Source organism: Melospiza melodia, unplaced genomic scaffold (assembly GCF_035770615.1).
Source record: "Melospiza melodia melodia isolate bMelMel2 unplaced genomic scaffold, bMelMel2.pri scaffold_46, whole genome shotgun sequence".
NCBI classification, from domain to species: Eukaryota; Metazoa; Chordata; class Aves; order Passeriformes; family Passerellidae; genus Melospiza; species Melospiza melodia.
The window spans coordinates 3,669,661-3,689,985 of NW_026948783.1; the positions used below are offsets into that span (position 1 = coordinate 3,669,661).

The 20,325-nt window shown below is 46.8% G+C and overlaps 1 protein-coding gene across 1 annotated transcript; it reads left to right on the forward strand.

Annotated features, from left to right (window-relative positions):
* Nucleotides 1-11,535: 11,535 nt before the first annotated feature.
* Nucleotides 11,536-11,913, forward strand: LOC134434731 (olfactory receptor 14I1-like; the record flags this gene model as incomplete). Its single annotated transcript, XM_063183354.1, has 1 exon — nucleotides 11,536-11,913. A coding segment is annotated over exon 1 (378 nt), but the record flags the coding sequence as incomplete, so codon positions are not given.
* Nucleotides 11,914-20,325: the final 8,412 nt, after the last annotated feature.

A 20,325-nucleotide genomic window follows, 5' to 3' on the forward strand; every position in this document is an offset into this window, starting at 1 on the left:
TCAATTGCTGGATGCCCTCTGTCTCTACAGCTGCTATTCCAAATGCCCATCTGAGTACTTTTGGGTCTTTGAAATGCCCACTTTGAAGGTAGTCTATGCCCAAAATACATGGGGCCTCTGTAATAGGACGCTTCTTCCACTCATTTCCCATTAGGCTCACATCAGCTTCCACCAAAGTGAAATCCTGAGATCCCCCTGTCACACCATCAATAGAAACAGACCCTGTCCCCACATGTCTTGATGGGATTAATGTACATTGCGCACCAGTATCAACCAAAGCTTTGTATTCTTGTGGTTCCGATGTGCCAGGCCAACGAATCTACACAGACCAGAAAACATGATTTTCCCTGGCCTCTACCTGGCTGGAGGCAGGGTCCCTCTAAGCCTGGTTATCCTCCTTTCCCTGGGCATATGTTTTGGATTTTCCTTCGAGGGGATCAGACATATCATCATTATCATACCTGGCCGTTCGTCTACGGGCAACTGGAGCTGCTTTTCTTCTGCTGGCTTCCTTCAGTTCATGCACCTATCGTGCCAGAACAGCAATAGGTTTCCTATCCCACCTTCTCATGTTCTCCCAACAATCACGCAGGTAGAACCACAGCTCAGCTCGTGGGGTGTACCGTCTCTCACCATCTGGGAGACGTCTGCCTTGGATACCAAAACCTCTGATCTGTACTGCTGAAATTTGGAGAAGGTCTTCTTTAATCTCCTCTCTAAACTTCTTAGGATTCTCCTCTATTTATCCTCTAAGTTCTGCAGACGTGTTTCTACCACTGCGATTCTGGCAAGTGTCGGGCCATGTACAGAATCTGCATAGGCTTGGAGCTTCCTTGCCATGTCAAGCACAGTATCATCCCTCTCATCCCTCTTCATGATGGCTAAGGCAGAAGCATATTCATGTGGCCCAAGTCGTACAAGTTTTCGCCACATCACAGACGTGCATGGTACTAAGTCTGGGTTCCTAGTTACATCATCTGAGAACACAATCTCTGCCACTGCCATTTCTCTCAGGTGTTGAATCCCTTGCTCTATTGTCTTCCACTGGGTTTGTTGCATATAGAGATCATCTGCACACAGGTATCTTCGTGCAACACTGTCCAAGACCCGTGCCCAGAGGCTGTGAGGGTTAGCCCCGCTCATCGTTCCTTGGTCTATGACAGGATCCTGTGACAGGGATCCCAAATGCCTGGCTTCAGTGCCATACAGAATTGTAGCCTCACCTGCAGCATCCCAGAGATGGACCAGCCAACTAATTATGGATTCATCAGGTTGTCGAGTGTAATCCTTCTAAAAGCCACAAAGGTCCTTCAGGGAAAAGGACTCAATATTTGCAACTGATCTTGCATCTGCTGCTTTGACTCCTGATTTTATGTCAGGAGGCATTGAGGTTCCTTCTCCTTCATCATCATCATCATCATCATCCACTGGTCGATTGGTCTTGTCCTGCATTTCGCACTTCTAGTGCTGGTAGCAACAGCCATTGGTTTAGCTGCTGGCTTAGGCTCACTCTCTGGTTTGGCTGCTGGCTTCGAGCCTGGGCTGTTGGCTGCAGCCTGAATCACCGGGATAGTTTCTGATTTATCTTCCTGCCCCCCTGCCTCTGTCTGCTGCCCGACAGTATCTAGCAGCGTGCGATAAGTATATGCCAGGGCCCAGCTCACTGCAATGACCTTCCTCTCCTTAGGCTCATCCTGGTACTTCTCTTTCAGATATTTCCCCACCTCAGCTGGGTTCTGAATTTGTTCATGGGGAAAATCCCAGACTATAGGGTCAGAGAATACCTTCAGGATTTGGCCCATATCCTCCTATTTCCCACACCACTTAGGATTTTCCACACCAGGGTCTACCCCTGAGTCAGGGGTCTCATCAGCCTGTCTAGAAATCTCAGCCCTCATTCTAGAGAAGCAGCAGGCTGTATAGAGGAAGGTTACCAGATTGAATACCAGAAAGATGGTTTCTTTAACATTGAGGGGAAACTGAACATCCTTCACTAGTGATGCAACCAATTCATAGGCGAAGAAGGAAAGCAGAGTCTGAAAAACCTCATCCCCTGCTCCTCCTCTAACAAACTAGATGCATAACCATAGCCATGAACCATTCATACCTGGAGCAGACCTAAGCATGTTTATGAACTTCTTTCAAATCATTGCCACCAAGCCAAGCAGGATAGCTATTCTGGTCACTGCCCCTCTGATGTAAAAACTATGTATTAGGGGCAATACTAAAGCTATTTCTGGATAAGAAAATAAACCTAGGGACTATAGCGGTATTAAAATCTCAAAAAACCCTAGGGACCATAAATGCATGCAAACCTTCACCCCAATAGACATTATGAATTCAAAAAGCATGGCTATTAGCTGCTTTAAACGAACACAGAGTAATAGCAACCAAAATGCAGTCAAAACAGGGTTTTTTCCATTCTCTCAAGCCCCATGTTGGGTGCCAAGATTTTGTCCTGGTTTAGGGCGAATTTGGTAGAGAATCTCCAAAGGAGGGCCCCTCCAGAAAGCAAACCCACACCGCCCCTCCCCCCAACCAGTCCGGGAAGAATTCCTCAGAAAGAAGTGGAAAGAACCTGTTGATTTAACAGGCACAGCACCCCCCAGCACACAAAAGGAACAATATTGGATGATACCACTCTGAGAAAGGTGACAAAATCAGAAAGTGTCTTTCGGGGGTGGTTGCTCTGTTAGTCCCTCCGGGGCTGGGGCAGCTGCTGCAGCCAAACGGTGCAAACCCTCGGTGTTCCCAGGTCCCAGTCTGGAGCAGGTTCGAGATGGCTGAAGAAAAAGGAGAGGAGAAACAGTCCAGGAAGGAATTTGGACTGTTTAGCTAGAACTAGCTAATAAGCAGAAGCAAAAGCAAGCAGAAGTGAGAGCAGGGAGAGAGCGAGCAAAGCAGAAAGCAAAAAGCGAAACCAGCCCTATGTACTGCCCTTCTCTGTATCGCTGATAAGAGAAACCCAAACAAAACTTTCACTCTTCAGAGCTGGTCTTAAAGGCACAGAACACATAAATGGGGATACAAGCATCATAATGTCACCCCAGTACAACATCAGAGGAAAAACAGTTCACATCAGAAGAAGGACACCACAAAACTTGATCCAAGTGGCTGAGGTATGGATATGGGAAAGGGAGCATGTGAAAGGACCTCCCGTGGTCCTGAAAATGCCCATAGTGCACCCCACCTGGGACTACAACAGCACTGGGGGAAAGAAAGACATGGAGGAATACAGAACACTGATTACAAGTGGTATCAAAGAGGCAACTCCATGTAATCAAAATGCCCGTAAGGCTTTTGATGAGCAGAAACAGAGGGAAGAAACCCCAACAGAGTGGTTAGAAAGGTTGAGGAAAAATATGAGGCAATGTTCAGGAGTTGACCCTGACACGGTGGCCAGACAAATTTTACTAAAGATAAATTTTGTCACTCATGCCTGGCCAGATATACGGAGAAAGTTAGAAAGCTGGATGGTTGGCGAGAAAGGAGATTAGAGGATCTTTTAAGAGAAGCACAGAAGGAGTATGTAAAGAGGGATGAAGAGAAAGCCAAAGCAAAAGCCAAGGTAATGGGAACTGCCATTAGGGAAGGAAACCAGCACATAAGGTACTACCCAGGTAAGGGAGAGGGATTCCAAGTGCAGGAAGATAGATGGAGGGGGGAAGCAGCTCCTTGGGACTGGGCACAAAAAGGAGAGTTTGGTAAATGGGGGAACCTAGGACGAGTTTGATTTTACTGTACAGTGGGCATATCAGAAAGAATTGACCCCAGATGGAAAAGGAGCTGAAGGTCTATGAGACTGAGCAAAAAGGAGAAGTTGGAGTCCAGGGGTGTCAGGGGCTCTACCTCCTGGGGACAGAATACCATCAGGAACCCTTGATAACTTTAAAAATAGATCCCCATGAGGAAGTATTTGGATTGTTAGTAGGCACAGGGGCTGAAAGAACTTGTGTTTGTAGAATCCCAAAGGGGTGCAAAAAGGATCAAGATACTGTGCAAGTAGTAGGTTCTAAAGGAAGGTTCAAAGCCTCAGTTATAATGCAAATAAAGTTTGAAGGAACAAATAAAATAGGAATTGGGCATGTTCTATTAGTTCAAGAAGCAGGATGCAATATATTAGGGTGAGATTTACAAGTGCAGTTAAGCATTTTAATACGCCCAGAGGAAGGAAAAATGGTGGTTAAACTTCTCGAATAAGGGAAGAGGATGAGGGCAAAATTCATGAGATGGTGTGGGCAAAACCAAAAAATTGAGGCAAATTGAACGTGAAACCTACAGTAATAAAATTAATTGATGACAGCTATCCAGTCTGTGTATGACAATACCCACTCTCGCTGGAAGGGAGACGAAGACTGCAGCCACTGATCCAGGACCTACTTGAGGATGAGACCTTAGAACCAGGATGAGACATTAGAACCGTGTATGTCGCCCCATAATACACCCATATTACCAGTAAAGAAGTCAGATGGGACTTACAGGCTTGTCCAAGATTTGAGAGAAGTGAACAAAAACAACAGTGAATTGGTACCCAGTAGTGCCTAACCCCTATACACTACTGACTAATATCCCCCCAGCACACCAGTGGTTTAGTGTCATAGACCTAAAAGATGCTTTTTGGGCAGATCTGCTGGCAGAGAAAAGCAGGGATAGGTTTGCTTTTGAATCAGAGGACCCCGATTCTGGGAGGAAGCAATCACTTTGGTGGACTAGGTTACCCCAAGGGTTTTCCAAATCTCCAAACCTCTTCGGTCAAACCCTAGGAGAAGTAACACAATTCTTCTCCATCAAACCTGAGATAAAGCTCATCCAATATGCAAATTATTTCCTTTTCACAGGACAGGAAGAAAAAGAAATTTGGGAATCCATTATAGTGTTGTTAAATTTTCTGAGGGACCAAGGATTTTGGGTATCAACAGGGAAACTCAAATTTGTAGAGAGGGAAGTAAAATTCCCTAGGACATGTGATTTGTCAAGGGAGCTGGCGGCTGAACCCTGAGAGAATTACGGGGTTAGTCTCACTCCCACCAGCAAAAACAAAGAGAGAAGTCAGAAGGTGTCTAGGCTTGTTGGGATATTGTAGGCTATGGATTGAAGGATACATGCAGGCCATCCAGTTCTTGTATGAAAATTTAGTGGAAGAAGAGATTAGGTGGGGAAAAGATGATGAACAAAAGTTTGAAGCTTTAAAGCAAAAATTAGTCAGTGCACTCAGTCTTCCTGCCGTCTATCTGTTTGTGGATATAGAAAAAGGGGTAGCACATGGATTATTAGCCCAGGACTGGAGAGGATCCAGGAAACCAGTGGCCTATTTATCAAATTTACTAGACCCTGTCAGCCGGAGATGGCCAACCTGCATTCAGGCTGTGGCAGTGACTGCCCTACTCGTGGCAGAAAGCAAAAAATTACCCTTTTGGGGAACAATTGAAGATAAGTATCCCAAAATCAGTAAGGAGTATCCGGAGCCAAAAGGCTGAGAAATGACTCACTGATTCCCGAAGGCTACAGTATGAAGCCATCTAAATAGATAAGGGTTTAGAGCTAATCATGAGTAACCAACTCAACCCTGCCCAGTTTTTGGATGGAGAAAGAGATGAGAAACTAATACATAATTGCCTAGAGGTTATAAACTGTCAAACTAGAGTAAGAGAGGACGTAACAGATCAACCACTCCAAGGTGGAAAACAATTGTACATTGATGGATCTTCACGGGTAATAAAGGGGCACAGAGTATTGGGATACGCTATAGTGCACGAAGGGTTGGTAGCCATAGAAAAGAGAAAGTTACCTTCCAACTGGTCAGCCCAAGGTGTGAGTTGTGTGCCCTAAAACGAGCTCTGGAAACATTAGCATGGAAAAGGGGAACAATAGATACAGGACTCAAAATACACTTTTGGAATAGTGCATAACTTTGGAAAAATTTGGGAAGAGAGGGGGCTATTAAATTCAAAAGGAAAGGGACTGATTCACGAAACTTTTGTCTTAGAGGAGTTAGAAACCTTACAATTGCCAGAAGAAGTAGCAGTGGTGTATGTTAAAGGGCATCAAAAAGAGGCAACTCAGGAGGCATGAGGGAACAATTTAGCTGATTTTGAAGCTAAAAATGCAACTGAATCAGAGACAGATAAACTAATAATGGTGTTAACACCCATGAGACAAATGCAAAAAGTCCCCATATTCAGTGGGACAGGAAAGGAAGAACTCCTTAAAATAGGAGTCAAGAAAGATAACAAAGGGAAGTGGAGATGAGCAGATGGGAGGCAAATATTGAATAAAGCCCTTGCCAGGTAAATGTTAGAAGGCATAAGTGGAACAACACATTGGGGTACACAAGTGCTAAGAGATCAGTTTCTAAGGGATTTGGGCTGCATAGGAATTTTCAGAATAGCTAAGCAAGTAAGTGAATGGTGTATGACATGTCAAAAAGTGAGTAAGAAAATCGTGAGGAAAAGACCCAGAGGAGGGTGAGAACTATCCTTAAGGCCCTTTCAAAACATCCAAGTAGACTTTACCGAGCTTCCCCAGGTACAACAGTGGAAGTTTTTGCCAGTGATAGTAGATCACGTGACTCATTGGGTAGAGGTGGTACCCACTGTGAAAGCCAGTGCCAGTGTTATGAGTAAAACACTTCTAGAATCAATCATTCCCCAATATGGGATGGCAAATAGGATTGATTCAGACCAGGGAACTCATTTCACATCGAAGATATTGCAGAAAGTTGTTCAGGCCCTGGGAGTGAAATGGGAAGTACACACTCCATGGCATCCACAGAGTTCTGGTTGGTAGAGAGAATGAATCAAATTCTTAAAAGAGCTCCAGTTAAGCTAACGATTGAAACCCAAATGTCATGGATAAAATGTTTCACTTTGGCCTTATTAAGAATTAGAACCCAATCCCAGTCAGATCTGGGGGTGTCACCCCATGAAATTATGTTTGGGTTACCCTTCCTGACCTCACCCCAGAAGGTTGCCACCTATCAGGAAAGGGAAGCCAATGCCAAGAAATGTCTATAGCACAAACCTTAGAAGGGCTAAGGCATAAAGGGGCAATTCCTCAAACTACCACCCTGGATTTCAGAATCCATAATATTAATCCTGGGGATTGGGTGATGATCAAGTCATGGAGAGATCAGCCTCTAACTCCTCAGTGGGAAGGTCCCTTTCAGGTACTGCTCACCACCGAATCGGCCGTGCAAACTGCAGAGCTGGGATGGACTCATGCCAACAGAATCAAAGGCCCAGTAGGAGAACCCAAAGAGTGGACTGTAACGTCCAGGCTGGGTGAAACACGATTGACTTTCAAGCAGAGACTGATAGACAACCAGAAAAAAACACCAAGACGCCCAAAAAGTAGAGTCAAGCTTCCACCAACCAGCTCAAGAACTGTCTTCCTTTTTTAGTGGGTGAGAATTACCAGCATCTGTTGAGGAGAATTACACAAGGGACTGTAAAAGGTAATGGGGCAGGATCCTTAAGAAGTAAGACAAGGAATAGAAGGCAAGACCGGGTTGGCTCCTTTGTTCACTACCAAGAAGGCTCCATAGCCCTGCTGTGGGTAGCAACCCCGTAGGCATGGTAAGGTGGGGACAAAGGCCATACCAGACCTCTATCATTGCTCAGTTGCCTTTTAATTCAACAGAGACTGGAGGGCAGGACCGAGTTGGCCTCTGTACTCACCCCTAAGGTACACTGACTATGGGTAGCAGCCACATAGGCACGGCAGATGGGAGTCAAAGCCATACTGGACCTCTGGAATGCCCTTTTGTCCATTCCAAATAAGTGTGTCTAAGAAAAACCTGAGATTTTTTCTCCTGTCCCACTGTCTTTGCCCACATCAACAGATGCTGGTATGACTCATTCAAGAGAGAGAGAAAGTTTTTACCTAACTGTTCAAGCAAAATGACTTAGAGAAAAAGAAAAGGGGAGCTTGTTATAGATTAGTAATGTTATGGTTGACTATCACAATTAAGGGGTGAATATTAAATACATGTTAAGAAAAGTTTTGTAGATGTATAGTTATCCTTCCCCTTCCCTTGCATTGTTATCACAGGATGGCCTCAGTAGTCGGGGCATTTAGGAGGGTTGGCTTGTTACTCTGGCAGCACCTGACCTCCAATCAAGGTGTAAGACAGTGATCTCCAACAGTGGACAGTGAAGGAGTTGATTGACAAGACCTTGGGAGGGGCTAGAGGTACAAAAGACAGAGCATCCATTTTGTAGATGAGCACATAGTGACTGAATCCTTTGTCCTGGTGCTGTATTCTTTTCTTTATTCAGTCTTCTGTTGTATTTTGATATGGCCTTAATAAACCATTTAAGATATTTGAAAGTAATAATTGTTTCTCACATGGGGTTGGGGAATGTAGGGCAAGGTTGTCCACACTGGGTCAGCTCCAAGGTACAACTTCACTGACCTGGCCAGACCAACTTAGGAGAGACCCTGGATCAATATCAATCACAGAATGCTGCAATCACATCTTGTATAATAAGAACAGCAATAAAAGACACCCTTTAAGATAGGAATACATATTTCTTAGAAGCTGTTTAAAATAATTCTCCATAACTGTAAAAGGAATACTTCCTAAAGAACTGCTCCAGACCAGAGAGAAATCAAGGCAGAGCCATGGTTTGTCAGGACAGGCTTGATCCTAATGAGCCCCGTGGTGCATTTGGAGCTAAGCCCTTGAACATCAGGGCCTGAGAGAAGATTGCACAAACCTTTCCAGGAGTCAAAGTCAGAGAAAAACCCCAAAGTGTCTCAAAGCATGAATGGGTCTCATTGAGGTCCATCCCCAACACAGGCCCCTCATGGACTCATTGGAGGAGAGAATTGGAGCCCAGGATGGCAAAAAAATTCTCTGAGAAATTCAGTGTAGAAAGGCAAAATCGATACTACCTTAAAAACCTTGAGTATCTCAAAACAATAATGAGCCCCACTGAGTGTCAGTACAAAGCCCTCAAGGGACTGGTTAAACAGATAATTGGGGCCATGATTGCACAAACCTCTCACAGAGTCTGTATCAAAAGGGAAACACCAAGTACCATAAAATAACTGAAGTACCTTGAAGTATTAATGAGCCCCAATGAGTGTTGTTACTGACAAAGCTTCTCCAGGGACTAATTAAAGCAGGTAATTGGAAGCCATGATAGCACAAACCTCTCAGAGCCTCCAAGGCAAAAGCCAAACCCAAAGTCCTTTAAAACCTGCAGTCCCTTCAGGGAGCATTCAGGAGCCCCCAGGGCCATTCCTGAGCAAGGCTCCCCAGGGACTCCTTCCAGCAGATCCTTGAGGCCACTGGGATGTGGGCTAGGGGGGGAAGCTGAGGGCAGGTCAAGAGGCTGACAGTGCCCAGCCTGGCTGGGGCTGTGCCAGGAGGCCCCAGGGCCTCAGGACAAGGTGTCTCCTAACAGCCCTTCGAGGCACAGACCCTGCTGTGCCCTAGGGCACCAAGACCTGGCTTCTCTTTGTCCCCACCTGTCATCACTGCCTGCACTTCTCTGCTCTGCCTGGGGCCTGGGGACACTTTCTCAGTGGTGTCCCTCAGTGGGACCCATTAAAAGTCCAAGAAACTTTGGAGTGTGATTCTGACTTGGAGTTCTGGAGAGGTTTCTTCAGCTCCCTCTCAGGGACTGATGTTCAGGGCCTGAGCACAAAGCCCCAGAGGCTCATTAAAGTCCTTGTGCTATGTCTGTGCTGCTGAGTCGGGCTGGGCTCCTGACACAGAGGCAGCTCCTGGTAACCAAGAAGAGCTTCAAAAGCACATTTCTCTTGATGAGTAGCTCTTTTGCCAGCCCAGCAGGGCTGTGGCACTGCTTGCAGCCACCCTGGGCACAGCACAGAGGCACAGAGAGTTTCAGTCAGTCAGGGCTGGGAAGGTGCTGAGAAGTGCCTGGGGCAGCATTACTGTCAGCCCTTGGCACAGGAACCTCTGGCTGCAGGACAATGCAGCTGCAGCTCCTGGAGCCATCTCCTCAAGCTGGAACATCTCAATGCCTACAGACGCTGTGAGTACAACTCTGAGTATTTCTGGTGCAGGGGAGGTGAAATGCTCATGAAACTCTGGCATGCTGAGGGGTTTACATCAGTCATAGAATATTTTCAAAATACTGAATTTTACAAAAATCAGGACATTTACAATAACTAAGTGGGTATCCTATTTCCTGCTATTGGAGAATGGCAGCCAACAGGAGATAAATATTAAAGGTTACTTATGAATTCTTATTATTATTTTTGACAAGTGCCAGAAACATCTGAAGTGCTACTTTTACTGATCAATAGGTTCCCAGGAGATCCCTTATGAACTTTCAGCCATTCTGAAAGTGGCTATGGACAGCACCAGCATCACCTTTGCTGGACCCATCAGGCTCAGTCTGAGCTGTCCTTTCTCCAAGCTGCAAACAGAACCTGCCCCCAGCCAGTGCTCTGCAAACAGAGAGGATGCTGTAGGGCCAAGGAGAGTGCACAGAGATTTGGGGTCTGTGAGTGGTGGCACAGAAAGATCAGACACAGGGAAACACTTGTATAAGAAAAATCTCCAGGAAGCAGAGAGAAGATCAGGCAATGAGAGAAAACAAAACCCAGCAATGCTGTGGCAGGGACAGTTTAGAGATGCCCACAGAATCCTCTCCAGTGCAGCCCCTCCCTCTGAACAAGCCCCCTCCCTCCTGTGCCCCCAGCCCAGCCTCTGCCCTCAGGGCCAGGGCTCCAAGGCATGCAGCCCCTCCTGTGCAGGCAGAGCTGCATCAGAGCCATGGGGCAACTCTTCAGCCGCAGGCCCAGTTCCCTCTGCAGAGCACAGGGCTGGGAGCAGCTGCCTGGCCCTGGGGGCTCTGGCAGGGGGCACAGCTGGCTCAGGGTGATGCGGCCCCCAGTGCTCGGTTCTTGGCAATGCTGTCAGGGCAGCCAGGGAAGGAGCTGCATCTCCCTTCATCCAATGCCATCATGAGGACACTTGGAAGTCTCCCTGAGATTTCAGTCCAAGTTGGGAGCTTCAATCCAGGGTGAAAAGCTGTCCTAGAACATCTCTGAGTTCTAAGATTGATGGGGAAAGGCATAGCTGTTCTGACACTGAAAATGCTGCTTGGTTGGTGAAATGAGCAATGTGAGTCCTTGGCTACCAATGTGAGGCTGACCTGTGGTGGATCCATTTGCTCTCAGCGGTACCTGGGTTTTTTTAGGAGAAGCATGTGAACCTGATCATCCCCTCCAAGAGGGTGGAGGCCAGTGAAATTTAAGGCCCAGTGAAATTCAGAACAGGTTACAATGACAGACCATCACCCCTCACTCTCCACTCATCATTTGCCTCACAGAACTTCCTCTCTTCTCCCTGGGGGCAGCAGAAATGCTGAGGGTGAACAGCAGCAAAGATACAGGGGACCTTACAAAAAAAACCAACAGAACTCTTAAACACAAAAGAGTGTCTGTGTGTTATAGGGGGGGTATATGAGAACGGGCTTTAATTTTTATTGCAGGTATCTCCTCTAACTCTTCACTATCGTGTCTCCATGAACAGGTGCACATGTGCAGCCCCGGCAAATGTCCAACAGCAGCTCCATCAGGCACTTCCTCTTGCTGGCATTGGCAGACATGTGGCAGCTGCAGCTCCTGCACTTCTGCCTCTTGCTGGGCATCTCCCTGGCTGCCCTCCTGGGCAACGGCCTCATCATCAGTGCCGTAGCCTGCGGCCACCACCTGCACACGCCCATGTTCTTCTTCCTGCTCAACCTGGCCCTCAGCGACCTGGGCTTCATCTGCACCACTGTCCCCAAAGCCATGCACAATTCCCTCTGGGACACCAGGATCATCTCCTACACAGGATGTGCTGCTCAGCTCTTTTTCTTTCTCTTCTTTATTGCAGCAGAGTTTTCCCTCCTGACCATCATGTGCTACGACCGCTACGTGTCCATCTGCAAACCCCTGCACTACGGGACCCTCCTGGGCAGCAGAGCTTGTGCCCACATGGCAGCAGCTGCCTGGGCCAGTGGCTTTCTCAATGCTCTCATGCACACAGCCAATACATTTTCCTTGCCCCTGTGCCATGGTAATGCCCTGGGCCAGTTCTTCTGTGAAATCCCCCAGATCCTCAAGCTCTCCTGCTCACACTCCAGCTTCCTCATAGAGATTGGGCTCATTGCTGTAAGTGCCTGTTTAGGTTTTGGTTGTTTTGTGTTCATGGTTTTTTCCTATGTGCAGATCTTCAGGACTGTGCTGAGGATCCCCTCTGAGCAGGGACGTCACAAAGCCTTTTCCACCTGCCTCCCTCACCTGGCTGTGGTCTCTCTGTCTGTCAGTACTGGCATATTTACCTACCTGAAACCCCTTTCCATCTCCTCCCCATCACTGGATCTGGCACTGTCAATTCTGTACTCGGTGCTGCCTCCAGCCCTGAACCCCCTCATCTACAGCCTGAGGAACCAGGAGCTCAAGGCTGCAGTGTGGAGACTGATGAATGGATGGTTTATGAAACATTAAACTGCTGGCCACATTCTACAAATGATTTTTAATAAAACTCATCCTTGATACTTCTTGTTGGTTTGGTTGTGGTGTATTTTATCCCTTGAATTTTTTTTTTCATATTGTCTACAAAGAGATGTCATTGTTTTTGCAATTTCTCATTTTGTTTCTCTCCACCTTCCCTGTGGCCACAGACTGTGTCAACGAGGGGCTGTGCTCTCAGGGACTTTAAGGAACTGAAGGATGTCCCAGCAGAGTTTTCTGCAGAGATGCCCTTTTATTGACTTTTCTGGGGTTGAAGCAGCAATGTCTGTGTGCAGAGCTGGGGGCAGATAAGGGCTGTCCAAGCAGCTGTGCCCAGCAGCTGCAGCAGCAGCACTTGGTGTTGCCAGTGCTGCTGCCGTGGCCTTGCCCTGGTGCTGCCCTGGTGGCCCTGGTGTTGCTGCAGGGCCTGAGTGCTCTCAGGGCCGGGCACAGCCCTGGGGGTGGCCGTGCCGGGGCTGCAGCAGGGACAGGCCATGGGCACTGCTGGGGGAGCGCTGACGCCTCAGCCCAGGGCCTGGGGGCTGCAGGCTCCTTGCCCAGGCTCTCTCAAGAACACGCCCAGGCAAGTGCTCAGCACAGAAAAGCCCCATGGGCAGCCCCAGGTTGGCTGTGGGCAGGCTGGGGACAAACAGCGTCACTGGGACTCTGCAAGGGCCCTGGGGGAGATGGGAAGGAGCAGCAGAGCAGGAACTGACCCACCCCCAGTGCGCTGGACAGTCCAGGGCAGCATCCCAGAGCGTCCTGATGGAGCTGCCAACAACATCCCCCCTCTGCAGTCCTGGCCTCTCCCCCAGCTCACAAAGGTGCCCCATCCTTGCAGGCACAGACACGGCAGCACTGGCTCAGCAGCCCCTGTTTGCATTGCACACAGCAGGGGGAGCACCCCCATGCTGTTGCTGTGGGACATGAACCTGAGGGAGCACAAATGCCATCAGCCCTGAGGCCAGCAAGGGCTGGGGGACACCAGGGAGACCACTCAGCTTTGTCCTGACCTCTGCAGTCAGCCAGAAAGTTTGTTCCCATCAGCTGGGAGTTTCCAGTGCCACTGCAGACACTCTTTCTCAGAGCCAGGGCTGCCTGGCAGCCACCCCAAAACTGCCCTGAGCATTTCGTTGGCTTCACCTTTGCTTTCTTTACACCTCCTGCTACAAATTTCTTCTAATTTCCCTCCCCAGGGAGCCTAGAACCTGACACAGCCCATGAGATGCTACCCAACCAGTGCCCCCAAGTGCAGTGGAAGAATCACTGCCGTAGTCCTGCTGGCCACATTATTCCTGATCCATGTCAGGATCCTTTGGCCTTCTTGCCCACCTGGGCACACTGCTGGCTCATGTCCAGCCTGCTGTCCCTCAGTCCCTGCAGGTCCCTTTCTGCCTGGCTGCTCTCCAGCCACGCTGTCCCCAGCCTGTAGTGCTGCAGGGGTTGTTGCGGCCAAAGTGCAGGACCCAGCACTTGGACTTGTTAAACCTCACCTTGTTGGATTTGGACCCTGGATCGAGCCTGTCCAGGGCCCTTTGCGAGCTCTTCTACCCTCCAGCATATCCACACTCACACCCAGCTTGGTGTCATCTGCAAATTTGCTGATGGTGAACTCAGTCCCCACATGCAGCTCATCAGTGCAGATACTGAAATCCATGCTGGCTGGCTCTGATCCCACAGCCATCCTGTGGGTGCCCTGCAATGGCACTCAAGGTGATCTGTTCCATAACCTTGCCAAGCACCCAGGTCAGGCTGACAGGCCTGGAGTTCCCCAGATCTTCCTTCCAGCCCTTTCTTGGGAATGGGCTCACACTGGAACCTCCAGTCCTCTGGGATCTCCCTGCTGAGCCAGCACTGATGGTAAATGATGGAGAGCAGCTTGTGGAGCTCATCCACCAGCTCCCTCATCCCACTAGGATGGATCCCATCTAGTTTGAGAGACATTTGTGAGCATCTGAGTGGCTCAGCTGGTCACCAACTGCTTCCTCCTGAATTACAGGAGGCTGTTCTGCTCCCTGTACCCATCTACCAGCTCAGGAGAACACTTGTCCTGAGGACAACCAGTCCTAATATTGAAAGTTGAGAAAAACAAGGTATTAAGTAGCTCAGCATTTTCCTTGTCTTTAGTTTCTATATTCTTCACTGCATCCAATAAAGAGTAGACGTTCTCCTCCCTCCTTTTGCTATACACTTTTAAAAAAAAACTATTTTTTTTTTTTTACAGAATGGGCCAGGTTAAGTTCTGATTGAGCTTTCACCTCTCTAATTTTCTTTCGCATAATCTAAGGACATCCTTAAACACTTCCTGAGCTGCCAGTCCTTTTTCCCCTGAGTTCCCACAAAATCTCCATGGGCAGCCAGGCCAGTTATTTTCCTCTCTAGCTCATCTTGATAGTGAAGCTCTGGAAAAAGTTAAAGATAGAATCTAAAATGTTAAGCTTTGTGTTTTCCCAGATCAACTGCACCTACGTAAGCAGTATGATAAATTATATAATTGTTAGATGTGATGATTGTTGAGTAATTAAATATAATTATTATATAACCATAAGTACAATAATGAGAAACTATGTTGGAAATTCAGAGGGGGGCTAAATTTATGTATAGAATAGAACAATATATGTTTAGTAATTAACATGAAAGTTATGTAACGATAGAGTATAAAACATGATCATTTAGGATGTATGGTCGGAGTCATATTTGGGTTGAATATACCCCTGGCACCCAGAGCTCTTAAATAAAAAGCACCGCATATAATCCCTCCGTGATTATGTGTTTTGGAACGCTAACAATCTCTTGCCACACTGGGACAGGCTGCTCCTTCCCCCGTAAGATTACTTCGTAAAGCGTGTCCATCCGGCCTTGACCCCTTTGTTTTTAAAAATATCAGTTTTAAAACATCAGTACCTGATGTTTCCTTAAAAACATCAGTACCTGATTTGATACTCCCCAAATCAGCATCCTGAACAGGCCAAAGTCTGCCCTTCCTAATTCCTGGGCAGAGGTTTTGTTGCTGCCCCTCCTTCTTTCACAGAACATTGAAAACTTGGTTATTTCATGGTCACTGTGCCCCAGGCAGCCTCCAAGCCCCATCTGCCACCAGCCCTTCTCTGTTTGTGAACAGCAGGAGACAGAGCTTTCCTTGGCAATGGGAGCGCTACCAAAAATTTGGTGAAATAGAAAACTCCTTAACCCCAGTGTAGCATTAAGAAGCTGCATTCTTTATTCAGCTGGATGCACGGGGGAGAGCTCCTCCCAAAGCCATGCATGCTGAGTACAGGAAAGTTTCTGTTTATTTTCTGTATTTTGCTCACATATTCATTGATTGTCCTGGACTAAAAATACATGTGATAATCATTTCCCCAAAATCATTAACACATTTCCTGTCCCTATTACCCATGTGTTGTTCTGTCCTGGGGTCTCTCTGGTGGTCCCTGGTGGTCGTGGACCCCAATGTTCCCATGGGCCTGGCTGAGCTGGCAGGACACTGAGGCTGCTGAACTTCCAGTTCCCTTCTCACACAATGGGCATTGTGTGGTTTCCACAGGCCTGGGGTTGTGGAGAACAAACCCCAGGTGTGAGCTCAGCTGGTGGAGACAATTCATCATCTGGTAGTATGAGGTCACAGAGTGGGCTATGACATCACAGAGTGGGTTAGGTGAGGTCATTTAAAAGGGATGACATCACAGACAGCCTATGTGAACATCACAGAGCCAGGTGTGACATCACAGGGCAGAGCTCTGACATCACAGAGCAGACTATAACATCACAGAGCAGACTATGACATCAGAGACCAGCTGTGTGACATTAGAGAATGGGCTGTGACATCACAGAGCAGGCAGTGACATCCCAGAGGGGCTGTGTGACATCCCAGCAGGGCTGTGTCAGGTCACTGGGTTGGTCACTCTGCCCCAGCTCCCCCTCACAGTTTCTCCCAACAACTCCAATGCTGTTCATGCCCAGCAGGGTCCCTGTCCCCTGGGATCCCCCTGGCCCACCTGGAGCCACAGCCTCCACCAAAGGATGTTCCACAGGATCCACCCCAGAGCCTGACATGGGGACAAGGGGCCAGGGCTGTGTGACCAGGACATCAAGGACTGGGATTATCCAGGTCACTGTGCCCTGGTTTGGGTTGGCCAGGGCAGGAAAGATGTCTGGCAGCTGGAGCAGGGTCTGGGAAGGGCCTCCAAGGTGGGGCTGGAGGCCCTGGGCTGTGAGCAGAGGCTGAGGGAGCTGGGCTGGTCCAGCCTGGAGCAGGGAAGGCTGAGGGGCTCCTCATGCCAGCCTGGCAGTGCCAGCGAGGAGGGGATGGAGAACACAGTGCCAGGCTCTTCACAGGGGGCTGGGGGGAGACAAAAGCCGATGGGTGGAAGGGGAAAGAGGGGAGATCAGCCAGGACAGGAGGAAATGAAATGAGTCAGGCTGGTTTCAGCATTTCGTCAACACCAAGAGCAGCCTGACCTCCCTTCTCCATCCACCACTGATAGATTTGCAAATCAGGAATTGTTTGAGCTGTTCTGTCCTCAGTCCAGGACAAGAATCCTGATACAAGAACTCAATTGTGTTTATATCTATCACAGACCCACACTAGTCAAAAATTAATTTTAGTATGCATATCAGTTGTTAACAGTGGACTCATCAGACATGCTGGGACATTGCACATAGCTCAGAGAAGAGTTTGGAATTGTGTGATTGTTATTTTAATGGTGTAATTTTTATTAAGTTATATCCTGTTCAACTGTGGTCTGTTGGCTAGGTCCAGTGTGGGCTGGAGGGAGCTCAGATTGGCACAAGGCTGCTCTGAGTGCCAGCCTTGGATGGGGAAAATGGTGGGGTGGGGGTAGGGACAGAGTCTGATTGATTGTCAGCCATGAAAGGTCCTGATTTTCATACCCAGTCAAACTGCATGAGGAGGTACTTGGATTCAATGTCAATTGGAGATTGCACATTTCAATGAATTACTAGTAAAAAAAATTACAGGACCTAAAAAAATATTTTCTTGCTGTTTTATTAAATTCAGGGTGTTCACATTGAATTGGCTTCTGAAATCCGACTAATTAACCACACATTTGATTTGAACACTTAAATCAAATTATTCCCAGAAGCTTAACTTGTTAAGGTATTCTGAATGTTAATGAGCCCTGGGACACTGAATTCCTGCACTGAAGAGCTGAAGGCTGAACAAGCCTCTGGAGCAGGAAAATTCAGCAGCAGCCTCCAAGGTGCTCAGGATGTCAGCAGCCCCCACTGAGGCCATCCCTGCCCAGAGACCGTGGGGGAATGGGCAGACAAGGAGAGCGTCCCTGGGGCTGGGGCAGCACAACTCAGAGGCACCAGCGGCTCCAGCTGGGAAATGGAGTGTGGAATGTGGCTGGGAAAGCCCTGCCTGGGCTGGGCCAAGCAGGACACACAAGCCCTGCTCCCATCCCTGAAATAAATCTCTCACTGAGACATTTGAAAGGAATTACAATTGTTTGTGTACTGTGAGTTGGACTCCCTGGAGAAATACCAACAGGAGATTCTCAGGAGCTCAAAACAACCAAACAGCTTTTACTGGTAACTTTACAAAATCAGAGAAACTTTGGCAAAAGGTTCTTTATGACTTTGTAGTGGTTTTGGTTTGTTAATTCAAGATTTTTCTAATCTTGAGATTTCTTAATAATGGACTTGTGAATGTGGTGGGTTTTATTGTTGGTTAATTATTTATGTATGTATTTTGTTGTAAGATAGGATTACAAGAAAGGTAAAGTAGGCCTAAAATTTAAAACGGGTATAAAGAAAATGTTATTAAAAGTAAATTTAAAAAGAAAAGAGTAGAAAGAATTAAAATAAATTCTTTATTACACTTTTTTTGTCTTTACAACTTTTTACTAACAATTGGAGAAACTAATCTTAAAATTTCTAGTTAGTTTACTATTTCTAGAATAGTCTTTTTTTTAGATTACCTTGAGAGAGAAGTTTTGGTGTTAAGCTTATGGAGATTTTTTTACAAGAGGAAAAAATAAGGCTTTTGTGGTTCTTTATTTGGTCATGGATAGCAGTTACTGGCGGAAGTTAGTTATTGTGAAGTTGTTTTTATTGCTACAAGCTTTTTTACAGTTTGCTGATGGGCCATGTTGACTTATGGGGTATTGTTTAAAAGATGAGTTGTTTAAAGGTAAAATTTTTAATATTTACTTTTGAAATTATTTTTATCTCTGGGAATAGAGATTTTCTCTTGAGGATACTGGACTTTTTTTCCTGTTTAAACTTTTGATGAAATTCCAGTTATTTTAACATTTGTTTATTTTAGTATGGAGGTTTTTGTTTGATAATCTTTTGAAAATATTTTAAATTTTTTTTTTTTGTGTTTTAAAGAAAAAGAGTTTTTTCTTTATAGTTTATAGGAGGATTATAGTTTTTATATTTAGGTAATTTTTCTTCTTTTTTTATTTGGGATTTATTTTCTTCTTTACTGACTTTGATGGTTTCATATTGTTTTTTATATGCTTATATTTTGTTTTTTTCCTATACTCAAGGGAGGATTTATGTTTTGAAAGGACTGACACCTGACCTGCCAGTAAGTTGTGGTGGAAGTTGTGGTTTGGCTGTGTTAGGATTGGTTTTATGGTTTGTTTTTGACTTTTTTTTTGTGTTTAAGTTTTTAGTTGCAGGGTTATTTTTTCTGGGTTGTGGGTTGTAGGAGTTTTTGGTTTGAGTTGTGTTGGAGGAAAGGGACTTGATGGTAAGATTTTAATAGCTGTGGCTAGCTTTGTTTTGGTTGGGGTTTTGTAGCCTCTTTTGTTTTTCTGTTTGGTAGTTGTTGGGGTTTGGTTTGGTTAGAATGGGGCTGATGGGGAGAGGGGCAGCCTGGGGAGGAGGAAAGGGGCTCAGCCCACAGCAGGGTTGCTTGGTTTGGTTTGGTTTGGTTTGGTTTGGTTTGGTTTGGTTTGGTTTGGTTTGGTTTGGTTTGGTTTGGTTTGGTTTGGTTTGGTTTGGTTTGGTTTGGTTTGGTTTGGTTTGGTTGAGATGCGGGCCAGGGCCAGGGCTTGCTGCTTCTTTGTTGACTGGAAAAGAAAGAGGAGGGTCCTGGGCTTTTTGTCTTTAACATTTGTGTTTAACAGAGGTGTGTTCAGTATCTTAGTGGTTTAACAGATTGTCAGTTACACAAAAAGTTTTGTATTACTTTATAAAATTCTTCTCATGTCAAACTACGACAGATAATCAATCAACAAAAAACACTTCTGAAAGCATTGACTTGGCCCATTCAACTTCACAAACTCTAAGCCTGTTCAATTTTAAGTTACTCAACATTTCCAGGAGCACAGAAACAGAAGAAGAAGACACAGAAAGAGAGAAAGGCAAAAAAGATCCAGAGAAGCACATACACAGGCACCAGCTCCTGGATTCCAGCACTGGTAAGATGGATATTCCAAGAGGAGGTAGGGCCAAGATGTGTGCTTGCCTTGTGGTCAGCCTTCAATTCCCCTTGGTCATCCTGGGCCCTTCCCCCAGGACCTGGGCTCATTTGGTCCCTCAGGTGCTGGGCTGGGGCTGCAGAGGTGGCTGTGGAGCATTGCCTGTGCTGTGCCAGGGACTGGCAGCCACTGCTGGGCTGGGATAGAGGCTCTGGGGGGATTGGGGTTCCAGGGCAGGGCAGGGCTGGGCTTACAGGGCAGGGCAAGGCTGGACCTGCCCCTTCCTCCGCACATATGAAATGTTTCCAGCCAACAATCTCCTCCAGTCTATCAGAATAGGGAATGTTGGAGGTGAAATCCCAATTCTGGCCATGGGTGCCTAGAGGTGCAGAACAGTTCTTTTCCATAGGAAGGAAAGCACAGAGCCTAATGTTTGTAAGGCAGGTGAGAGACT